At 41.9% G+C, this 19,619-nt stretch overlaps 1 protein-coding gene across 1 annotated transcript in view; it reads right to left on the bottom strand.

The window, feature by feature from the left end:
• Window positions 1-2,582: 2,582 nt before the first annotated feature.
• SLC24A3 (solute carrier family 24 member 3) overlaps window positions 2,583-19,619 on the bottom strand; it is a 653,927-nt gene continuing 636,890 nt past the window's right edge. Inside the window, exons 16-17 of the mRNA XM_004614409.2 lie at window positions 10,201-10,266; window positions 2,583-4,563 (exon numbers count right to left, since the gene is read on the bottom strand). Coding sequence (XP_004614466.2) covers window positions 4,414-4,563; window positions 10,201-10,266 — 216 coding nt within the window. The 3' untranslated portion in view covers window positions 2,583-4,413. The remainder of the gene's footprint in view (window positions 4,564-10,200; window positions 10,267-19,619) is intronic.

Genomic DNA, 19,619 nt, shown 5'->3' with positions numbered 1-19,619 from the left:
TTTCTTTCTTTCTTTCTTTCTTTCTTTCTTTCTTTCTTTCTTTCTTTCTTCCTTCCTTTCTTTCTTTCTTTCTTTCTTTCTTTCTTTCTTTCTTTCTTTCTTTCTTTCTTTCTTTCTTTCTTTCTTTCTTTCTCTCTCTTTCTTTCTCTCTCTCTTTCTTTCTTTCTCTCTTTCTTTCTTTCTCTCTTTCTTTCTATCTTTCTTTCTCTCTCTTTCTTTCTTTCTTTCTTTCTTTCTTTCTTTCTTTCTTTCTTTCTTTCTTTCTTTCTTTCTTTCTTTCTTTCTTTCTTTCTTTCTTTCTCTCTCTCTCTCTCTCTTTCTTTCTTTCTTTCTTTCTTTCTTTCTTTCTCTCTTTCTCTCTTTCTTTCTTTCTTTCTCTCTTTCAACACCCTTAAAAGGACAAAGTTAGTATTTTCCTTTAAAAGGTGGAGTTCTTGCATATAAGTGGATCAACATGGAAAGTATCATGCTAAGTGAAATGAGCCAGAAAGAGAGGGACAGACATAGAAAAATTGCACTCATCTGTGGAATATAAAATGGCAGAGTAGGAGACTAATACCCAAGAATAGTAGTATATAATACCAGGAGGTTGGCTCCATGGGCTGGAAGCTGGCCTCACACACTGGGGGAAAGTCATCCCAGATAGAGAAGGGAGCACCAAGTAAAATGTGATTGGAAATCCCGAGCGGGGAGGGAGATGCACGCTGAAATAGACTAGAGACTGAAACATGATGGCCACTCAATACCCCTATTGCAAACCACAACACCCAAAAAGAGAGAGACAGAACAAGTTGGAATGCTCTGCCACAGAGGCAGAGCGGGGTGGGGGGATGGGATGGGGGGTGGGAGGGATACTGAGTTCATAAGTGGTGGAGAATGGACACTGGTGGAGGGATGGGCTCTCAAACATTGCATGAGGGAAAAACAAACAAGAAAATGTGTGAACCTGTAACTGTACCCTTACTGTGACACACCAATGAAAAAATAAATAAATTATGAAAAAATAAAAGGTAGAGTTCACTACCTAGAAACTTCGCCATGTTTCCTCAGTGATCCCACACCCTGTGCTCTGCTCACCCCTCCCAAACACACACACACACACACACACACACACACAGAGTAGTGCTTAGGGCTTAACGCTGGCTCAGAGCTTAAACCTGGTGGCCTTGGGGACCAGGCCATGCAAGGCATGCAAGGCAAGCCCCTTATCCACCCTATTATCTTTCTGGCCCATGAACCCACACTACCTGAAGGTCATGACGTGGATAAAGCTTAATACATATTTTTCAAAAATAGAGGCTGTCCTGAGGCTACCTCTTTGTAGGTTCAACAAGAAAGTACAGCTTTCTCATATACCTTCAGGGCCATAGACATAGCCCCTGGTGCATAAGCTTATAATCTAAGAGGAGTAGGGGAGGGTGGATCACTAAACCTCATATATTCCAGAAAAATACTACTATATTGTCAGGTTTAGGATATTGAAAAATGTTTTCTGCAAACCCTCCAGTCCCTCCCAATACAAGGAGCAATGAATATGGCAACCTCAGCATTTTGTGTCACTTAAGCCAGATGTTGGCAATTCAAGATGCAATTGTATGTGGCTGAGATCTGTGCAGAAATAGGCCAAATGCTTGCTTCAAAAAGAAAACCCTCAGTTCCTAGGGATGCCAGAGAATATGGAGACTCCATCTCTTTCAGAAACCTAGCGTGCAACTAACAGTTTTTAAACATTGTCCAAAAAAGTGCTAAAAATCAAGTTTCACATAAAAAAGCTTAAGGCCAAAATGAATGAAGACAAGTATTAAATTATTATATTAAACATAGAAAATAGGGTTTTTTGGTTATTCTTTGTAAATGCCAATCAGTATAATGCAAATACTATTCCACAGCCAGGATCTATTTAAAAATCATACAGAGTAGAACAACATTTTCAGATGTAAACACTTTAAGCTAAGTGCCTGTGATCCCCCTCCACCTGTGAAAACACCTATTTTTGTTCTAGTTAAATAAAAGTGGTTCTGTGAGTCAGTAACTATTTTCCTTCTGATTCTCAGCAATGTACTGTAATGAGTTTCAGGTGGAAATCCAACATGTTCACTGATCTTGACCTACTTTCAGATCTGGATATTTATATTTTGAGAATAATGCAAGGTAAGAGCATGGCTCCTAACAACTTGCTATTACTATCTTTTAAAAGGAATTATCTCTAGGTAAGTTGTAATTTTCACAAGTTAAAATTCAGAACATTAGATGGGATGGTGAACCTGGGCTCTGTTGACCATCATCATTAGAACCAGAATGTCCTTGCTCATATACCCAGCTGGAATAAAGCCTTTCTATATATCTCATGTAGCCTACAGGACAACAGAGCCAAAGTCCCTTCAAGATTTAGAGCATCCTGCCCCCACCTCCTGAACTTGCCACTTTGTCCTTGAAATTGCTCACATTTTCCAGCTTTTTAGGGGAGGCAAGACAGAAATAGCAGAAGGTAAACACTTCCCTACAAGGTAACTGTGGTCTTTTCACTTTCCATACACATTCCGAACAGGTAACCCTCCAAGGAAAAAAGCAGTGCACTCTGCTCAAGAAAGTATACAGAACAGAGAAGTTTATTTTACACTATTCGTCCAAGAAAACAATTGCCATAAACCAGTGCAAAATGTGCAACAGAATCAGTAAATGTGTCTTAGCTCTGAGAGCCCAAATTGGTGATTTCCTCTCCTGTTCCTCTATCTGGCAGGTGCCCCATCGGCTACTGCTGGCCTTGGTTTGCACCATCAGTGGAAACATCAGACCAATTTTTAGCAGGTTATTTTTACAATTCATACCAGAATGTGTACAAGGAATGGGAAAAACCATACCGAATGAATAAGTGATCAGTGCTTAAAGTAAATACAAGGGACAGCACAGGCAAGAATCCACAGTTTCAATAAATACAAGTGTAACAAGCATGGGTGTGTCTCAACTTGGTGGAATTAGTCTGCATAATAATTCAGCATCATATAAAATCTAGCAGGGCTGTTGAGCAGTGGTTGGCAACAACATTCACAATAACTTATGCCCATGAGTGAGTCTGCATTGAACACATTCTGTGGTTCCAAAGGGGACGGTTCTCTCTCTCTCACTCTCTCTCTCTCTCTCTCTCTCTCTCTCTCTCTCTCTCTCGCTTGCTCTCTCTCTCGCTCTCTTTTTTCTCTTTTCCTTGCCATCCCTCCAAGAGGGGAGGAGAACAGCTGGAGCAGCTTGGTGGTGATGTCCCATGAGGAAGGACATTGGTCCAAGAGCCAGCTGTCAGGGTCCAGTGTACTCAATACCGAGTGGCAAATTGGGACTTTATCGACGACGTCTGTGCAAAGTTCGCTTCTCTCCATTTTTCGAGAAACCAGTGTCTGTTAATCTGCACGGAAAGCAGTGGTAGCCTCTGGGTCACTCCCTCTGGGTCACTCCCTGTCACCTCAAATCCCAAGCAACGAGAGCACTTCTAAGGCCTTACACATTGGGTGGCTTCGTTGCTGACTGCCTGGCTCCTCTCAGATGCGTAGTTTAATCAGGGCCCTTTGTCAAAGGCCTCAGACAGGCTAGAACTATTGCTTGAAAGACTAAAAAAAAACCTACTCAGAAAGCGATGGTGGTAATGGGTTTGAGGAAAGCTGCCTTCTGTCTAAAACCCTTGCACCCCCTAGGCCAGGCCTGCAGGGCTTTCAGGGAGGCAGTCTGGGGCATGGCACAGCATGCCTGCCCACTGTTCCTCGGACACGTGGACTTATACTCAACCCCGCAGGTGCCAACAGGCCCTGGGATTCCCATCCCAGAAGGCACAGTAGAGACAACTTGGGCCATCCACTAGTCCAGAGCTCAGGGAAAGAAGATGCAAGAGAAGCACTCCATCTCTGGGAGAAAATGAATAAGGAAGGAGCCTCCCAAGAGCGAAACAACACCCCAAACCCAGTCACCTAGGAATCACCTCCAGACAGAAACAGACCCCCACCGCTCCCCAGTCTCACGGTGCCCTCTCCTCTCTATCTCTTTGACAGTCTCAGGTCATAAATTAGGTTTGTCTTCCATTCAATAACTTATAAAAGAAGGAGGGGTCATAACAAGTTTTGCCTGGCTTAGGCCAGTTAGCAGCCAGTTTTTCTAGAATCTTAGTCTCTGTTCAAAAATGGAGCTTGAAAATTCACGTGAGTGTCAGAGTCTTCACATGGAGGAGGCGGGAGGGCACAAAGGGCGGCTGGGAGGACCCTGGGAGGACCCGAGAAGGAAGGGAACTGGGGGAGGGCAGGGAGAGCCTGGGCCCCCGAGGCAGCGTCGGAGGCTGGTGGACGCCCGGCCCTGGGGCCCTCGGGACTCAGGGTGCAGCCGGGTCTCGTATTGCACAGGAAGAAGGAGCCGCCGTGGCGGGCAGCCGGCCCGTCAGTGGTCCCCGCACATGGGCAGGTTCACGAAGGTGAACACGTTGAACTCCGTCATGATGGAGAAGCACAGGAACACGCCGTACAGAAAAAGGCACCCGCACCCGAGCTTCTTGTCCAGCTGCCACTTGTTAAGGTGAACACCGAACACCTGCAACACACGGAAGGCGGTCAGAAGGCCAGGGACAGCGGGATCACTCTTTTTCATGTTTTAATTTGAACTTCATTTAGTTTTGCTTTGGTGGCGCACACCTGGCGGTGCTCAGGCCTTGCTCCTGGCTCTGTGAACTGAACCAGGGTGAAATAAAGAAATTCAGATCATTCAACACAATATAGTGGCTACTCTCATTTACATAAATATGTTCTCAACTCTGGCTACTAAAATATATTGTATTAAAATTTGTTTTTTGGGGGTGCCAGCGATTTAACTGGGGTCAGCCACATGCAAGGTAAATGCCTAACCCCTGAACTATCTCTTCAGCCCCATTTTTTTTCAAAATTTATTTATTTTTAAGTCATGTGATTTTCAAAGTTATTTGTAATAGTATTGTTTCAGGCCCTTAATGTTCCAACCCCAATCCCACCCCCAGCACACCCTTCCCTCTACAATGGCTCCACTTCCTCCCACTTCCCAGCCTGCCCCTTGGCAGGCATAAAACAAATTTATTTTATATTACTTGCTCTAATAAAACTTAAAAGAACAGCAAGTGGAATTATCAGAAAGTAACTAAAAAAAGTCAATTTGTGATGGTTGACTTGTGTAAATATGTGTAATGATGTTAACTTGTGTAAATAAAGAAATTAAACTCATTCAATAAAATATAGTATAATGCCTATTCTCATTTACATAGATAAGTTTTCCACTCTGGCTTCAAAAATATATCGTATTAAGTTTTACTTTGTATTGGATCTTATTATGGTAATTATCATGTATTCCTTGTCATAAATAAAACTTTTAAAAACTTAAAAAATTCCTTTTAGAGTTTACTTTTAGAGATAAAAAAATTTCTTTTATCTATTTAGAAATAGATAAAACTTCCAAATGTAAAATTTAAATGGGAAAATCTGAATAGACCTAAAAACTACAGTGTTTTATTCTGAGAAAGAGAAAATAGAGTGAGATATCATCTCACACCACAAGGACTGGCACACATCCAAAAGAAGAAGAACACCCAGCGTTAATGCCAATGTGGAGAGAATGGCACTCTCCTTCACTGCTGATGGTCAAGCCTTTTTGGAAAACAATATGGCTGTTCCTCAAAAAACTAGAAATTGGGCTCCAATTTGACCCAGCAATACCGCTTTTGGGAATATACCCTGGGGACCCCAAAAATCACAGCAGAAATACCATCTGCAATCCTATGTTTATTGCAACACTATTCACCATAGCCAGAATATGAAAAAAACCTGAGTGCTTGAGAACAGATGACTGGATAAAGAAACTATGGCACATCTGCACAATGGAATATGTTGTAGCTGGTGAAGGGATGGGTGTTCGAGCATTGCATAACTGAGACTTAAGCCTGAAAGCTTTGTAACTTTCCACATGGTGATTCAATTAAAAAAAAGTGAAGTTATGAGTTTGCTTATAATTAAGTGGACATGGAGAGTAGCATGCTGAATCAAATAAGTCAGAAAGAGAGGGATAGACAGAATGACTGTATTCATTTGTGGAATTTAAAAAATATAGTATGAGACTAATATCTGAGGCCAGAGAAAATGGGGTCAGGAGGACTGGTCAGTGGTTGGAAGCTTGCCACAAGTATGTGGGGATCAGAGGACAGTTAGGATAGAAAAAATACCAGTATGCCAATAAGAGTTGGATATGATCATTCTGAATTAAAACTGAATGTTGAAAGTGGGTAAAGGGATATACATGATGGCCTTTCAGTATCTGTATTGCAAACTATAATGCCCAAAAGGAGAGACAGAGACAGAGTCAGAGGAGACACAGAGGGAAAGAGAGAGTGAGAGCAGGAGAGAGAGAGAGAGAGAGAGAGAGATAGAGAGAGAGAGAGAAGTGCCTGCTATAGAGGCAGGCAGGGGAGAGAAACTGGGGACATTGGGGGTGGGAAATGTACACTGGTGAAGGGATGGATGTTGAAACATTGCATAACTGAGATCCAGCATTGAACAACTTTGTAATTGTGTATCTCATGGTGATCAATCAAAAAAATAAATTAAAAAATGAGAAAATTGGTTTCATATTAGAAAATATAGCTACTGCTTAAGTGTGGCAGTGGAATCTCTTGACTATTTATCCTTCATGTTGCCTAAAGTAGTTCAGCAAAATGAAGAAGAGGGAGACAGCTGAACCTGCTAGTTGTAGAAAAATCACATTAATGATAGACCAGTTGACACAGTCTGTGGCCACAGTACCTCCTGGGACTCCAACCTTGCAGTGCTCCGAAACAATATCACCTGCCTGACCCTTCCCCATCTTGCTCCCAGGAGGCCCTACCCTCCCTGAGATGCTATCAACTCCTGGGGGTCCAGAAGTCTTTCCATTCCTGTGCGTGGAGACTGAGTGGTTATTGCTCTGCTCCTATGTTGCTTCCACACCATCTTCTTCTCTCATCCCTCAAAGCCCCAAGCTTGCAATCTGGTCGTCTGACTGTTCCTCTTGGGGCCATCAATGCTATAGCCATGATCTCTTTAGAGTCATAAGTCATGGCTCACTGGTACCCCTGTGGTCCTTCCTCGTGAATTCACTATCCATTCATGGCATCTTCCCAACACCTCATCCTTAGCTGCTTGCTCCCATTATTATATCCTAGCAGTGGTTTAAAGGGCTAGCCGTAAAAGGACACCTAAGCTTAAACTTAAATAAAATGTAAAACTCAGTTTCTCATTTGCATTTGCTACATTTCAGTCAATAACCATGTGGCCAGTGGCTACTGTTCTGTGAAGGCATAGACCACTAGACATGTCTAGTGCTCACCAGTATCTAGCAGAAAAGGCTTTGTTATTTTGGTGTTAAACATCGCATTCTCTGACTGCAATCTCCTGTCTTCCTCACCCTATTACAGTCCCCCCTCCTAACTCTGTGGACCACTACGACTCACAGTTCACTGAGATCACTACTGATTCATGGCACTTTGTCCTCTTTGTCCTTCCCTCTCTATCTTACTCAAATGCCAGCGATCCTTAGAATCATTTCTGGGAGTCTACCTGGGCTTCTTTTTCTCTTTCTAACTCCATTAGAAAGAGGCTGGCCAGGCTATGATCCTTTGATTTCTCTCTGTTCTTTGCTGTTTTCACCCAGCAGGGAAGGAAAGATTAGAGGAAAAGGCCCTGCAATTAAGATGAGGTTCACTTTTGATTCCAACCCACAGACTGGGAGAGGATATTACTGCTTGCCTGTTTTTTCCATCTCCTAAGTGTATACTTCATGCCAGTCTTCAGACTCTCTACATGTGTTTCTCTAACTTCAAAATCTGGCTCCTTTCCATGGGGCTCCCACCACCATATACACCTGTTATCATCCACCCCATCCACCTCCAAGTGCTCCATGTTCCAGATTTTGTTTTTCCTCTCGCTAAGGACATGGTTCCATGGCTTTATCTCCATCCTCCCACTCCTAGATTACTCTAATGGACAGAAAAGAATGGCACTATCCTTGCTTAAAAACAGTTACATTTTTCCTGATTTTCATCTTTCTCCCTCTCTCTTCTCTTAACAGCAAGATAAACAAAAGATCAGTCAAAACCACTTATGTCCAATTTCTCTCCATACATTCTCTTTTCACTTTTCAATTAACCTTCTATCCCTTTGTGGACAGTTCCACAAAGCCATACTCTTCAAGGGCATTAACAACAGCACTTTTTCCCCAAATGGATAATGCCGAAGATGCATCTCCCACATTGGAGCTCCCTCCACCTTGAAACACATTCTCCATGTGCCTTCCAAAGCCATGCCTCCTTAGACTTCTCCCTCCCTCCCTCCCTCCCTCCCTCCCTCCTTCCCTCCCTCCCTCCCTCCCTCCCTCCCTCCCTCCCTCCCTCCCTCCCTCCCTCCCTCCCTCCCTCCCTCCCTCCCTTTCTTCCTTATTTTCACTATGAATTACAAAATTATTCATGAGTGATTTTTAGGCATACAATCTTCCCATATGAATTTCTTCATGATGGGAAGTGTCTACTTCTGCCCATCCATGTCCCCACTTTCTGTCCTGCCCCCAGCCTATCTCCATGACACTTTTTAATCTCCCCCCCCATCCTTGTCTTTTAGGCACTGTGGTTTACAATGCTGTAAACCACTGTACCTTCATGACCTATAACTCTCTGAGTACACCAAGGCTCAGATCTTGGACTTCTTTTTAGCGAGGGAGGTTTGTTCCCATGGTCAAGTCCAGTTGCATAACCTTAAATACAGTCTACATTCTGGTACCTTACATTTCTTCACTCACACTCATCTTCCAACAGCTTTCTTGACCTCTCCTATTGGATGTCAAAAAAGCACTAAAAAGTTAAGGTATTCGGAACATCTTTTTCTCTTAAAACTTATTTGTCTTAAATTATTTAGCTATCCTATTTCTTTAGGGTTTTAATTTTTTCCTGTTTTTTTTGTTGTTATTTGGCTTTTTGGGTTACACCTGGCGATGCTCAGGCAGGGGTTACTCTTGGCTCTGAGCTCAGGAATTACTCCTAGCAGTGCTTAGGGAACCATATGGGATTCTGGGGATCAAACACCAGTCAGGTACTAGCAAGGCAAATGCCCCCACTGGACAATCACTAGCTATCCTGTTATGACAACCCAAATAATAGTTCAATGTCTTACAGATCTACAATTATAGTCCAATGACAGGCACAGTGGTGGGCATGACAGAGAATTTGCTCTTCTATTCACTCACTGATGACATCTTTATAGACCTCAGTTGTTCAACTGTTTAATAATTGCTAGTGAGGTTGGTATCAGGGACCATCTCTTGGAAAAATTGTCAGATCCAAATGGGGAAATATATGCAAACCATTAAGCACAATATGTAGCTAGGACAAGCATCATAACCCGAAGTTATACCAGTCCTGAAGAATCTCAACTACAAAATGAGGAATTATGTAGATTTTCATTTTACATAAGGCAGTATTTGTTTTGGTAAAACCGTGACATTTGATTTACATCTTGATCTCACAAATTAACTCTCTTGTTCCTGTCTATCCTTATGAATTCTCATTCCCTAGTATATATACTTAAACACTAGTATTTCCTTCAAAAATAAAAAAACCCATTGCATCTCAGAGTGTATCAATATAAAAAGTCAGCAGCATACTCATATATTAATGATTACTTCATGTGAATCAGTGGGTGTATTAGTGCAAATCTGTTTCCACCAAATGTATTAGTTGAGTTGGAATATAAAATTATACAAGTGGTTATAATTCCCAAGTTACTGAAATGACCCAGAATTCTGTGCATTGGCTAAATAATTTGATTTATGGAGATGCTTTGTAACCACCTGGAGTACTTAGAATCAAATTTCTGTAACTAATGTTTCAGGAAAAAGGGATTGTCTCCTTTATTTGTGATAAAATGGCTTGTGTCTGATACAAGACACAGTCATGTCTCTGAAAGTGGGCTGGCTCTTTTCAGGAAGGGCAAAAGCCTTCTGAATGGTTGCTCAGATCCACTTCTAGAAGAAATAATCACGAACAAGCTGGACATCTGGAGGTCAATGGTCCTTACTAACGGGGAGGCCAACCCCATATGATGTCCAGAAAAAAGCTCAGGGAACCACAGAACCCGAGATGTGGGTGGAAAACATGGAACCCAGTACGGAGAACTGCAGACCTACCGTGACAAAGACAGAGGCCAGGAGCAAGCCCACGGAGTAAATCAGTCCCCTGCTGTTCAGTCGAATCTGCAAGAGAGGATGGGAGAAAATTAGGTTTCTGCTTAGTTCAGAGCACTCAATCAACTGAATATCATGATTTCAAATCTCTCTTCTAGGATGGATAGCAAAAGAATGGCCTTGGCAGCCATGCTCTCTGCCACTTGCAGGACAGGCTTCTGAAGGGGAGTGTTGTCTCATTCATTCCCAGTCCAAGAGCATCTTCCCATCTGCAGCGGTGCCTTTTGGGTTACACTACCCCTCCCCAGCCCCTGACATTTCCTTATTAACTTGAACTCCAAGTAAAATTTTAAACATGGATGATAGAAGAAATATACTGAGCAAATATAATAGCTTCCTATATCTTGATTTGGGGAGGTGCTTCTAAGTGACATTCAGGAGGTTTTGTGTTTGTGCCACACCTCGTGATGCTCAGGAATTACTCCTGGCTCTGCACTCAGGAACTGCTTCTGGTGGTGCTCAGGTGACCAAACAGGATGCTGGGGATCGAACTTGGGTCGACCTTACCCACTGTACTATTTCTCCAACTCCAATGCTCAGGAGGTCTAGGGACCCCATCAACTGGATGAATGATTCAATGCAAAGGCCTGATGATGTGAGGCTTCCCAGGCCCTGAAGTACTAGGGGTTATCTTAGCAACCCCAGTGATGCTGGGAGCTTTCAGGGCCACCCCAATCCACAAGGGACCAGGTACTGCTGGAAACTAAACCCAGACAGGGAGCATGCTGGACATGTTACCTAACCACTGTACTATCTACTGGTCCTACATTCTTATTTCTTCTGCGTTAAAATATGGGAGCTATTTTCCTGAAGTTGTGTAAGAGAGATGGAAGAGTGTTGTTTTTCCTGAACAAGTAGAGGGAAGAGTTAATTTTCTGTTTCTCATATTCATAAAAGAATTTTGTTTTGTTTGTTTTTCACAGTAATACCATGGAGTTAGCCGCCAAACATTGAGGAAAGTTCTTAGCAAAACAATTTTTGGAATTCCTAAAGGACAGGACTGTCCAATAGAACTAACTGCAGTGATAGAAATGTCCTTCATCTGTATTCTACCATGTAGATGGCATTAGGCACATGTGGCTGATGAGCATTCAATATGTGGTTTATGCAACTAAGTAGCACTGTAGCACTGTTGTTCCGTTGTTCATCGATTTGCTCAAGCGGGCACCAGTAACATCTCCATTGTGTGACTTGTTAGTGTATTTGGCATATCGAATATGCCATGGGTAGCTTGCCAGGCGCTGCCGTGTGGGTGGGATACTCTCGGTAACTTGCCGGGCCCTCCAAGAGGGATGGAGAAATCGACCCCTGGTTGGTCGCGTGCAAGGCAAACTAAGTAATCAGATTTAAATTTTATCATTAACTAATCCAAACTTATATTTAAAAATCTGCACAGGACTTGTGGCTGCTATATTAGGCAAATAGGTTGAGAATATTTGGAGCTGAGATGATCAATAAAAAATTATAGTTTCCTGCTCCTTAAAGACTATGATCCAAGAGATCTTCTAACCCATTTTGGCACCCAGAGTGGCTTCTTACAGAAATGCATCTAGAGTGAACTGAGCTAAAATATCAGAGATCCAAAACCAAGGGGCCGCGATAGATAGATAGAGGAGCTTATAGAGTTTTCATTCTCAACAATGGAAAACAAATTCTTAAATGACGCCTTTTCAGCAGGCTTGATTGTTGGGGGAAAATTCCAAATAGTAATAGTGAGTTCTCTATTGAAATATTGAATGTATTCAAAGTATAGAGAGAATAAAATGAAGATCATTAGCCACTCAGGTGGGGGTGGGGTGGGAGGGGGTATATTGGCGTTCTTGGTGGTGAGACATGTGCACTTGTGAAGGGATGGGGGTTTAATCATTACATGACTGAGACTTAAACCTGAAAGCTTTGTATTTTTTCCACAGTGATTCAATAAAATAAAAAATAATAAAATAAAAAATTAAAAAATTATAGAGTTTCTCCCACAGAAAAAGTATGGATAAAAGATCTCCCTTTGTTTTGCTTTTTTAATTAAAAATTATTGTAATTGGGGCTGGAGTGATAGCACAGTGGGGAGGGCATTTGCCTTGCATGCAGCTGATCTGACCAGCATCCCATATGGTCCCCCGAGCACTGCCAGGAGTAATTCCTGAGTGCATCAGCCAGGAATAACACCTGTGCAATGCTGGGTATGACTCAAAAAGCAAAAAATATATATATTGTAATTAAAGTAATGTGTTTCAATGGTGTTGGCATTTCTGTACGGTACTTCACCTCACCAAAGGGTATATCAAGTTAAAATTTTTTTAATTGAATCACTGTGAGATAGACCCTTACAAAGCTGTTTATGATTAGGTTTCTGTCATACAGTATTCCAACACCCATCCCTTCGCCAGTGTACACTTCCCAGCACTAATGCTACCAGTTTATCCCGTTTGCTTTGATAGAGGCCATAAGACTGGCATCCTGAAAGAGGGGTTATGGTTTTTGATTTTTGGTTTTTGGTCACACACCAGTTCTCAGTGCTGACTCCTGGCTCTGCAAACAGAGATCATCCCTGTCAGGCTTGGGGAAACATCGGTGATGCTGGAAATCTAACCTAGGTTGGCCGCGTGCAAGGCAAGTGCCTTTCCCATTGTGTTATTTCTCCGGAATTCAAGAGAGAACCTTGTTAGCAGTGGGGTTCATAAAATGCTCTGGGAAAATCAGTAGCAGTATCTTTTGAGGCCTTATTAAAAATGCAGACTCTTAAAAGCGCATCAGGCGTCCTTAGTCAGAACCTCTAGGGGCAGGGGACTAGAATCTGTGCTTTCACTAACTTTATGGGTGATGCTGATGTACAAGAAAGTTTAAGGACTGACTGCTTTAGAGAAGTATAAAGACTAAATTCACTACTTATTTCCAAAGTTCTGGGGATAGGATTTAAACATTCATTTTTAATATTTCTCTTGGGAATTCTTTTGTGTTTCCAGATTTGTAATCCCCCTCGCCTCCCCACTCCATCCCTGACTTATATCTATTGGAGTCAAAGATTCCCTGTATCACAGAAAGAATCATATTGACCATTTTCTTTTTTTCTTTTTTTAATGTAGGAATACTACTATTTATTCAGCCATTGATTAAGCTGATTGAATTTGGCATGAAGTCCACATTACTTTTTAAATTTTTTTTTATTTTTTATTAATGAATCACTGTGGGGTACAGTTACAGGTTTACATATTCTCATGCTTGTGTTTCAGTCATATACAGCTTGAGTATCTATCCCTCTACCAGTGCTCATCCTCCACTGATGACCCCATCATTCCTCCCACCCACTCCCACCCCATTCCCCTCCTTACCCTGCCTCTTTCGTAGGGCATTCCCCTCTGTTCCTTCTCTCCCTTTGGGTGTTGTGCTTAGCAATGGAGGTCTTGGGTGGCCAATGTGTTCAGTCTATAGTCTGCTCTGAGCATGTCTCTCCCATTCTGAGAGGGTCCTCCCACCACATTTTTGCTTGTTGCTCCCTTCTCTATCTGAGCTGCCCTTTCACCCAGCATGTGAGGCTGGCTTCCAAGCCCTGGAACAAATCTGGTACTTATTTCTGCTATTCTTGCCTTCTGGAAAACAATATAGTCGCTCCTAAAAAAATTAGAAATTGAGCTCCCATTTGACCCAGCAATACCACTTCTGGCAATATATCCCGGAGAGGCAAAAAGATACAGTCGAAATGACATCTGCACATGTATGTTCATCGCAGCACTGTTTACAATAGCCAAAATCTGGGAAAAAAACCCGAATGCCCGAGAACAGATGAATGGCTAAAAAAACTTTGGTACATCTACACAATGGAATACTATGCAGCTGTCAGAAAAGATGAAGTCATGAACTTTGCATACAAGTGGATCAACATGGAAGGTATCATGCTAAGTGAAATGAGTCAGAAAGAGAGAGACAGACATAGAAGAATTGCACTCATCTGCGGAATATAAAACAACAGAATCCACATTACTTTAAATTTTTCTTAATTAGATATCCGTGAGATAGACCACTACAAAGCTGTTCATAATAGGGTTTCAGTCATACATGAATTTTATGATCCAGCACCTATCCCTCCACCAGTGTACATTTCCCACCACCAATGTCCCACATTTTCCCACCACCATCCCCCAGCCCCCACCCCCTATCCCTAGCCTCCCTCTATGGGAGGTGCTTTCCTTCTTACTCTCTCTCTTTTTCCTTTTATGAATTATGGTTTGCAATACAGGTGCTAAGAGGAGATTGACCATTTTCATTAGAGAAGTAAGTAGTGACTTAAATATCCAATCTTTCCTACAGGGGTCATAGGGCAAAAATAGTCTGTCTCACAACCCAACATTTTATTACAGGGTTAGTAGGCTGGGTTATCTCCCTTGCTTCACAATCTATATTAGTCATGTATCTGGTGGATTTCAAGTAGAAAATTATCCTTCATGATTAAATGACTTCCTAGGAATAAAGGATTCAAATATTGTCTGAGAAACTAAAGCAATAAATTGGCCTGATAGTTCAGCATCAAAAATGGGTGGATTCTGTGACTGAGACCTCCAAGCCTGCTCAGATGGGGACTGTGCCTCTTCCCCCCAGGTCCGCAGTTTTCCAGTAGCTTGGCAGTCACACCCACAAACTGCCCCCGGCACCATGTAATCTCATCAATGGCCAAGTCCAGAGACTATAAACCAAAGTTCCCAAAAGAGAGTGGCACAGAATTTCCTGACTCTGCACCAGACTGTCTTCACTGGGGCACCTCGAGGGGGAAGGTAGTGTTGAGTTTTCCTCCCTGCCCAAAACAGAACCCTGGCAACTGAAAACCTCCAGAACCCAATTGCCGCCATGCTCAAGGCCACCCTCCACATACTTGGATGAGCCTCACTCAAGTGGGATCCGGCAGAAAAACCCAGGTATGTAGGCCCCATGACTGAGAACTCTAAGCCTGCTTGGATCAGGACTGGGCCTCCTCCACCCGGCTCCCCAATTTTCCAGTAGCTTGGCAGTCACAGCCACAAACTGCCCCTGGCACCATGTAATCTCATCAACGGCCAAGATCCAGAGACTATAAACCAAAGCTCCCGGAAGAGAGCGGCACAGAATTTCTGGGAGCATGCGGCCACATTCACAGCCATGTGACCTCTCTTACTCTGGCCCACTTACATACCAAAAGTAGCACACATTTGTTTTGTTTTAACATACTTCCTTGTATTCTCTTATATTCTGGCTTAAATGACTCCAGAATGAAATACAACAGCATACAACAACCTTCATACACTTCCCCTCTTATTGTGGTGGGAAGATGCTCGGTGGTGGGATTTGTGTTTTAATATTATCTGCATCGAACTATTGTGAACTACTTTATGAAAATAAAATATATAAAAATTTCAAAAAATTGGGGGGGTTGGCCTTATCCTAGTTTATTTCAACTTTCTGTAGATCCTCTACCTGGATGTGGACAGACATTCCTCCTTTTATTAGTGGTGTTAGTACACTGAGGCCAAAATCCAGGAAAATATCACAAATGCATTGCGTTGAAATAGACTCAAAGACAACAAAGGATTCTGTCAATGATAACTCTAGGATAATCTCACATGTATTTGGGTCTGGATTGTAAATGAGAGGGATGCTTGTGAAAGTAAAATAGCAATCCTCATATAGAGAAAAAAATCCCTGAGACGGTCATCAATCAAAGTTTCTTGGGTTGACTTTGAGACTGGAAAGATACATTAAGAAATTCTCTTTGTAGAACAATAGTACAGCAGGTATGGTGCTTGCATTGCACGTGACTGACCTGGATTTGATCCTTGGCATCCCATATTGTCCCCAAAGCTCACTGGGAGTGAACCTTGAGTGCAGAGCCATGAGTATTGTATGGTGTGGGCCCCTTACCTCCACAAAAAATAAAAATTCTCTTTGGCTTTTAATTCCCCCCCCAGCTTTATTGAGACTTAATTACATTCAATATCATGCGCATTTAAGGTATATAACATACTGATTAGATATACTTAAAAACTGTGAAATCATTCCCATGGTCATTTTAGCTAAAATCTCTATTATTTCACATAATTACTTTTTTTTTCTAGTAAGAACTAGATCTACTCTTAAGATTTACTCATTTAACAACTTCAATATCATATAGTACCAGCTATTCACTATCCTGTACACTAAATTTCCAGAACTTATTAATCTTATGAAAAATTTGCACATTTTGGTTAAGCTCTCACTTTTCAATAAAGCACAAAATCTTCAAAGACTGGGGATTTTAGTGCATTTCAGGGTTGAATGCTTATCAGGATTGAATGCTTATCAGTAACAAGAGTTGAATAGAGTCAAGAGTTAGTGAATGCAAAGCTGCAAGTGGGAAAATTCTTTTTCCAAATCTTTAAAAATAGATTATGTTCAACCAAAACTTTTGAACCTTTCTTTTCCTACATTCGCACAAATTCTCAAAGAGTATTGTTGAAACACTAAAGACTAACGATAGGTTTTGGTAGGATTTCTAAGTATATTCCAATCTTTCATTCCTCTCTCTGCAATTTTTTCCTTTTTTATTAATGAAAGTTGAACTTTCAGAGTCTTCATGGATTCCTTGCTCTCTGACCCAGTGCTTCCACGTGGACAGCCAAGAAATAAGGTTCCTTTAGTTGCCTCTGGTACAACCCAAACATATGCTCAGTCATCAGAGATGGTGACTGCTTCAGTGCAGGGCTGGATAACTATATGGCCCAGGGGCAAAATATGGGGCTTAACGTATTTGGAACACAGCTCCTTTATATGATATCAATGGCAGAAAAGTTTGAAGAAGACAGGATTGTGTGCACCCAGTTCAAATAGTTCCTCTCTGGCTTTTCCTAGAAAATGTCTGCTAACCTTGTGCTTAGAGCATGGGCTTCAGACCCAGATTCCTCCCTTCTGAAGCCCTTACCGTCATTCATGTGCTGACTATCATGTTTTAGCTGGGACTTAAATTCCTCAGGTCTCCATTTTCGGACGCATAAAATGGGGGTGATTTATTCCCCGCAAAATGGGGATACTTGTGAGAACAAAATGAATTGCTCCACATTAGAAAGCCTGACAGGGACCAGTTCTTGATATGTTTGGGCTATACTTTACCACCCAGTCCCCATATGCCTGGCCCCCTGCCCTGGAACCTTTATCTGCTGCTTGAAAACTCTTCACTTGCTAAGAATATGGCAAACAGCAGCAGGTGGGGAACACATATGATTTTATTCTCTGGTTGGCATAGGATTGAACACAGGGGTTAATACCTGATGAATGAATTGATAATTTTACTATGGGAAATAACATAGCAGTCTGGATAGATGGATAAGATGTGCGTGGAGGCTGTGGGGGATGAGGGTGGGACACTGGGACACGGTGGAAGGAAGCTGACACTATGACGGAGAGTGTGGTGTTGGAATGTTCTTTTCATGAAAACTTGCCATTATTAGTGGCTAAAATAATTTTTTAAAAGGCCCGAGAAGACTGAAGGGGGAACAGCTGAATTTAAAGTCGACATCCTAAAGCACAGAAAACTTTTTTAAAGAGCTTAATTACAGAGTTACAAATTTCTACTACACTTGGAGCCAACCCAAAGGAAAGGTATTAAGAATAAAGCCACAGGCACACCTGTGAACATATGCCGAAAATAAACTACAAAAATGTAATAAAAAAACAAAATCAATATCCTAGCAATAGCAAAGTTTCTCAGTTTTTTTTCCCTTAGAAATTGATGGGGAGTTCAGGATTTTAAAATCATGCTGGAAGGAGCTAGTGCAGTTATTTACGAGTTCTGATTTCCATAGATATTTTACCTGAATGTGGTGGTGTGCTAAGCAGAAGGGCAGTATTCTCTCTATTGTGACCTTCTACCTAACTGACTGGAAACAACCCCAAGAAGCCCACACAACCAAAAAAACCCCAAAAATAAATTGTCTGACCACAAAACGAACTCAACTCTTTCAAAATAGTTTTCTAGATATCAGCTAAATCGGACAGTGTCTACCTTGCTCCAATACATCTTTTGTTTGTTTTTTTGGACCACACCCAGCAGTGCCAGGATTACTCCTGGCTCTATGTTGAGGGATCTCTCTTGGAGACGCTGGGAACACATGTGGTGCTGGTGGACTAAACTGAACTTGCTCAAGAGTGCAAAAGGCAAGAGCACTAACCCCTGCACTGTCTCTGGGCTCTCTGGATTACATCTGAAACAAATCTTTTCATATTTGGCCTGTAAGCATTGATTTTAACAGGGTTTTTCAATTTTCATCCCTGACTGTGGCCCCCTCCATCTGTGTTTCCTTACTGCAGTTCTCTTGTCCTACTACTGGCTCCTTAATTTCATGCCATACCCTCCCTCCACCCCCAAGCGGAAATCACTAGGTGATTTTTACCTATTCCCTCTCACCCCCCCCTCCACTCTCGAAATATCCTGGGATGCACACAGGTGGTGAGGAGGGTGTGGAGAAACACTGATCTAAATTATTGTTTTCCGTACACTGCCTCACAGATTCAAGGCCCATGCAGAGCAGATGCAGAAATCTCCATGGCAATGCTTATTTGAGAGCTTGAAAGGCACAACTGTATTGTTCAGCCTTGACATTTAACTCTGGTTTTATTCTTGCCTTGGAAATGTGCATTTTTCATTCTTCATTTCCTCTGGGCATTTTTCGCTGAGGAAACAGGCTGACTGATTCCAAAGTCAACAAGAATTTAGTCTATGATGCATACATATTGTTTAGTACAGATGCACACATAGAGACTCATTTATACTAGTTTCATGCTCACACGCGGGTCATAACATAGGTCCCTTCATCCTTTTGAGTCTGAGGGTTCCCACCCATTGTCCTAAAGATTATGCTTTCCCCTTATTACTGTTTAAAATCTCTCTACGGTTTGAGGTCAGCTCCACCCATCCAGTGGATTCTTTTAGGGAAAAATAAGGAGCTCATGGATTTTTGCTAATGCATTTGTAACTTGGAACACATGTTTTATGTCACTATGCATTTTCTTCTTCAGATAGTTTGGACGCTTGTTTGGGTGTAAGTTCCAAATGGAACTTACATTGAGTCTGGTATTGACTTTACATTGAAAAATATCACTGGGTGGGAATTCATTCCTTGGACAATTAAATGGGTAAGAAAGTGACTAAAGCTATGGCAAGGGGGCACTTTATAAAAAATGTATTTTTTATTAAAAATATGTATTTTAGTTTTGGGGCCACACCCAACTGTGCTCAGGGATTACTATTGGCTGTGGGTTCCTGGTGGGGCCCAGTGGACTGAAACCAGGTCAGCTGCATGCAAGGCAGCCGTACAGTCTTGCTAACTCCCTGGAAAGAGATCACTTTAATGGAAGCTACTGATTAT

The sequence above is a fragment of the Sorex araneus genome, chromosome 3 (genome assembly GCF_027595985.1).
Source record: "Sorex araneus isolate mSorAra2 chromosome 3, mSorAra2.pri, whole genome shotgun sequence".
NCBI lineage: Eukaryota > Metazoa > Chordata > Mammalia > Eulipotyphla > Soricidae > Sorex > Sorex araneus.
The sequence above is the reverse complement of the archived record's forward strand: the minus strand, read 5'-3'. Positions and strand labels throughout refer to the sequence as shown.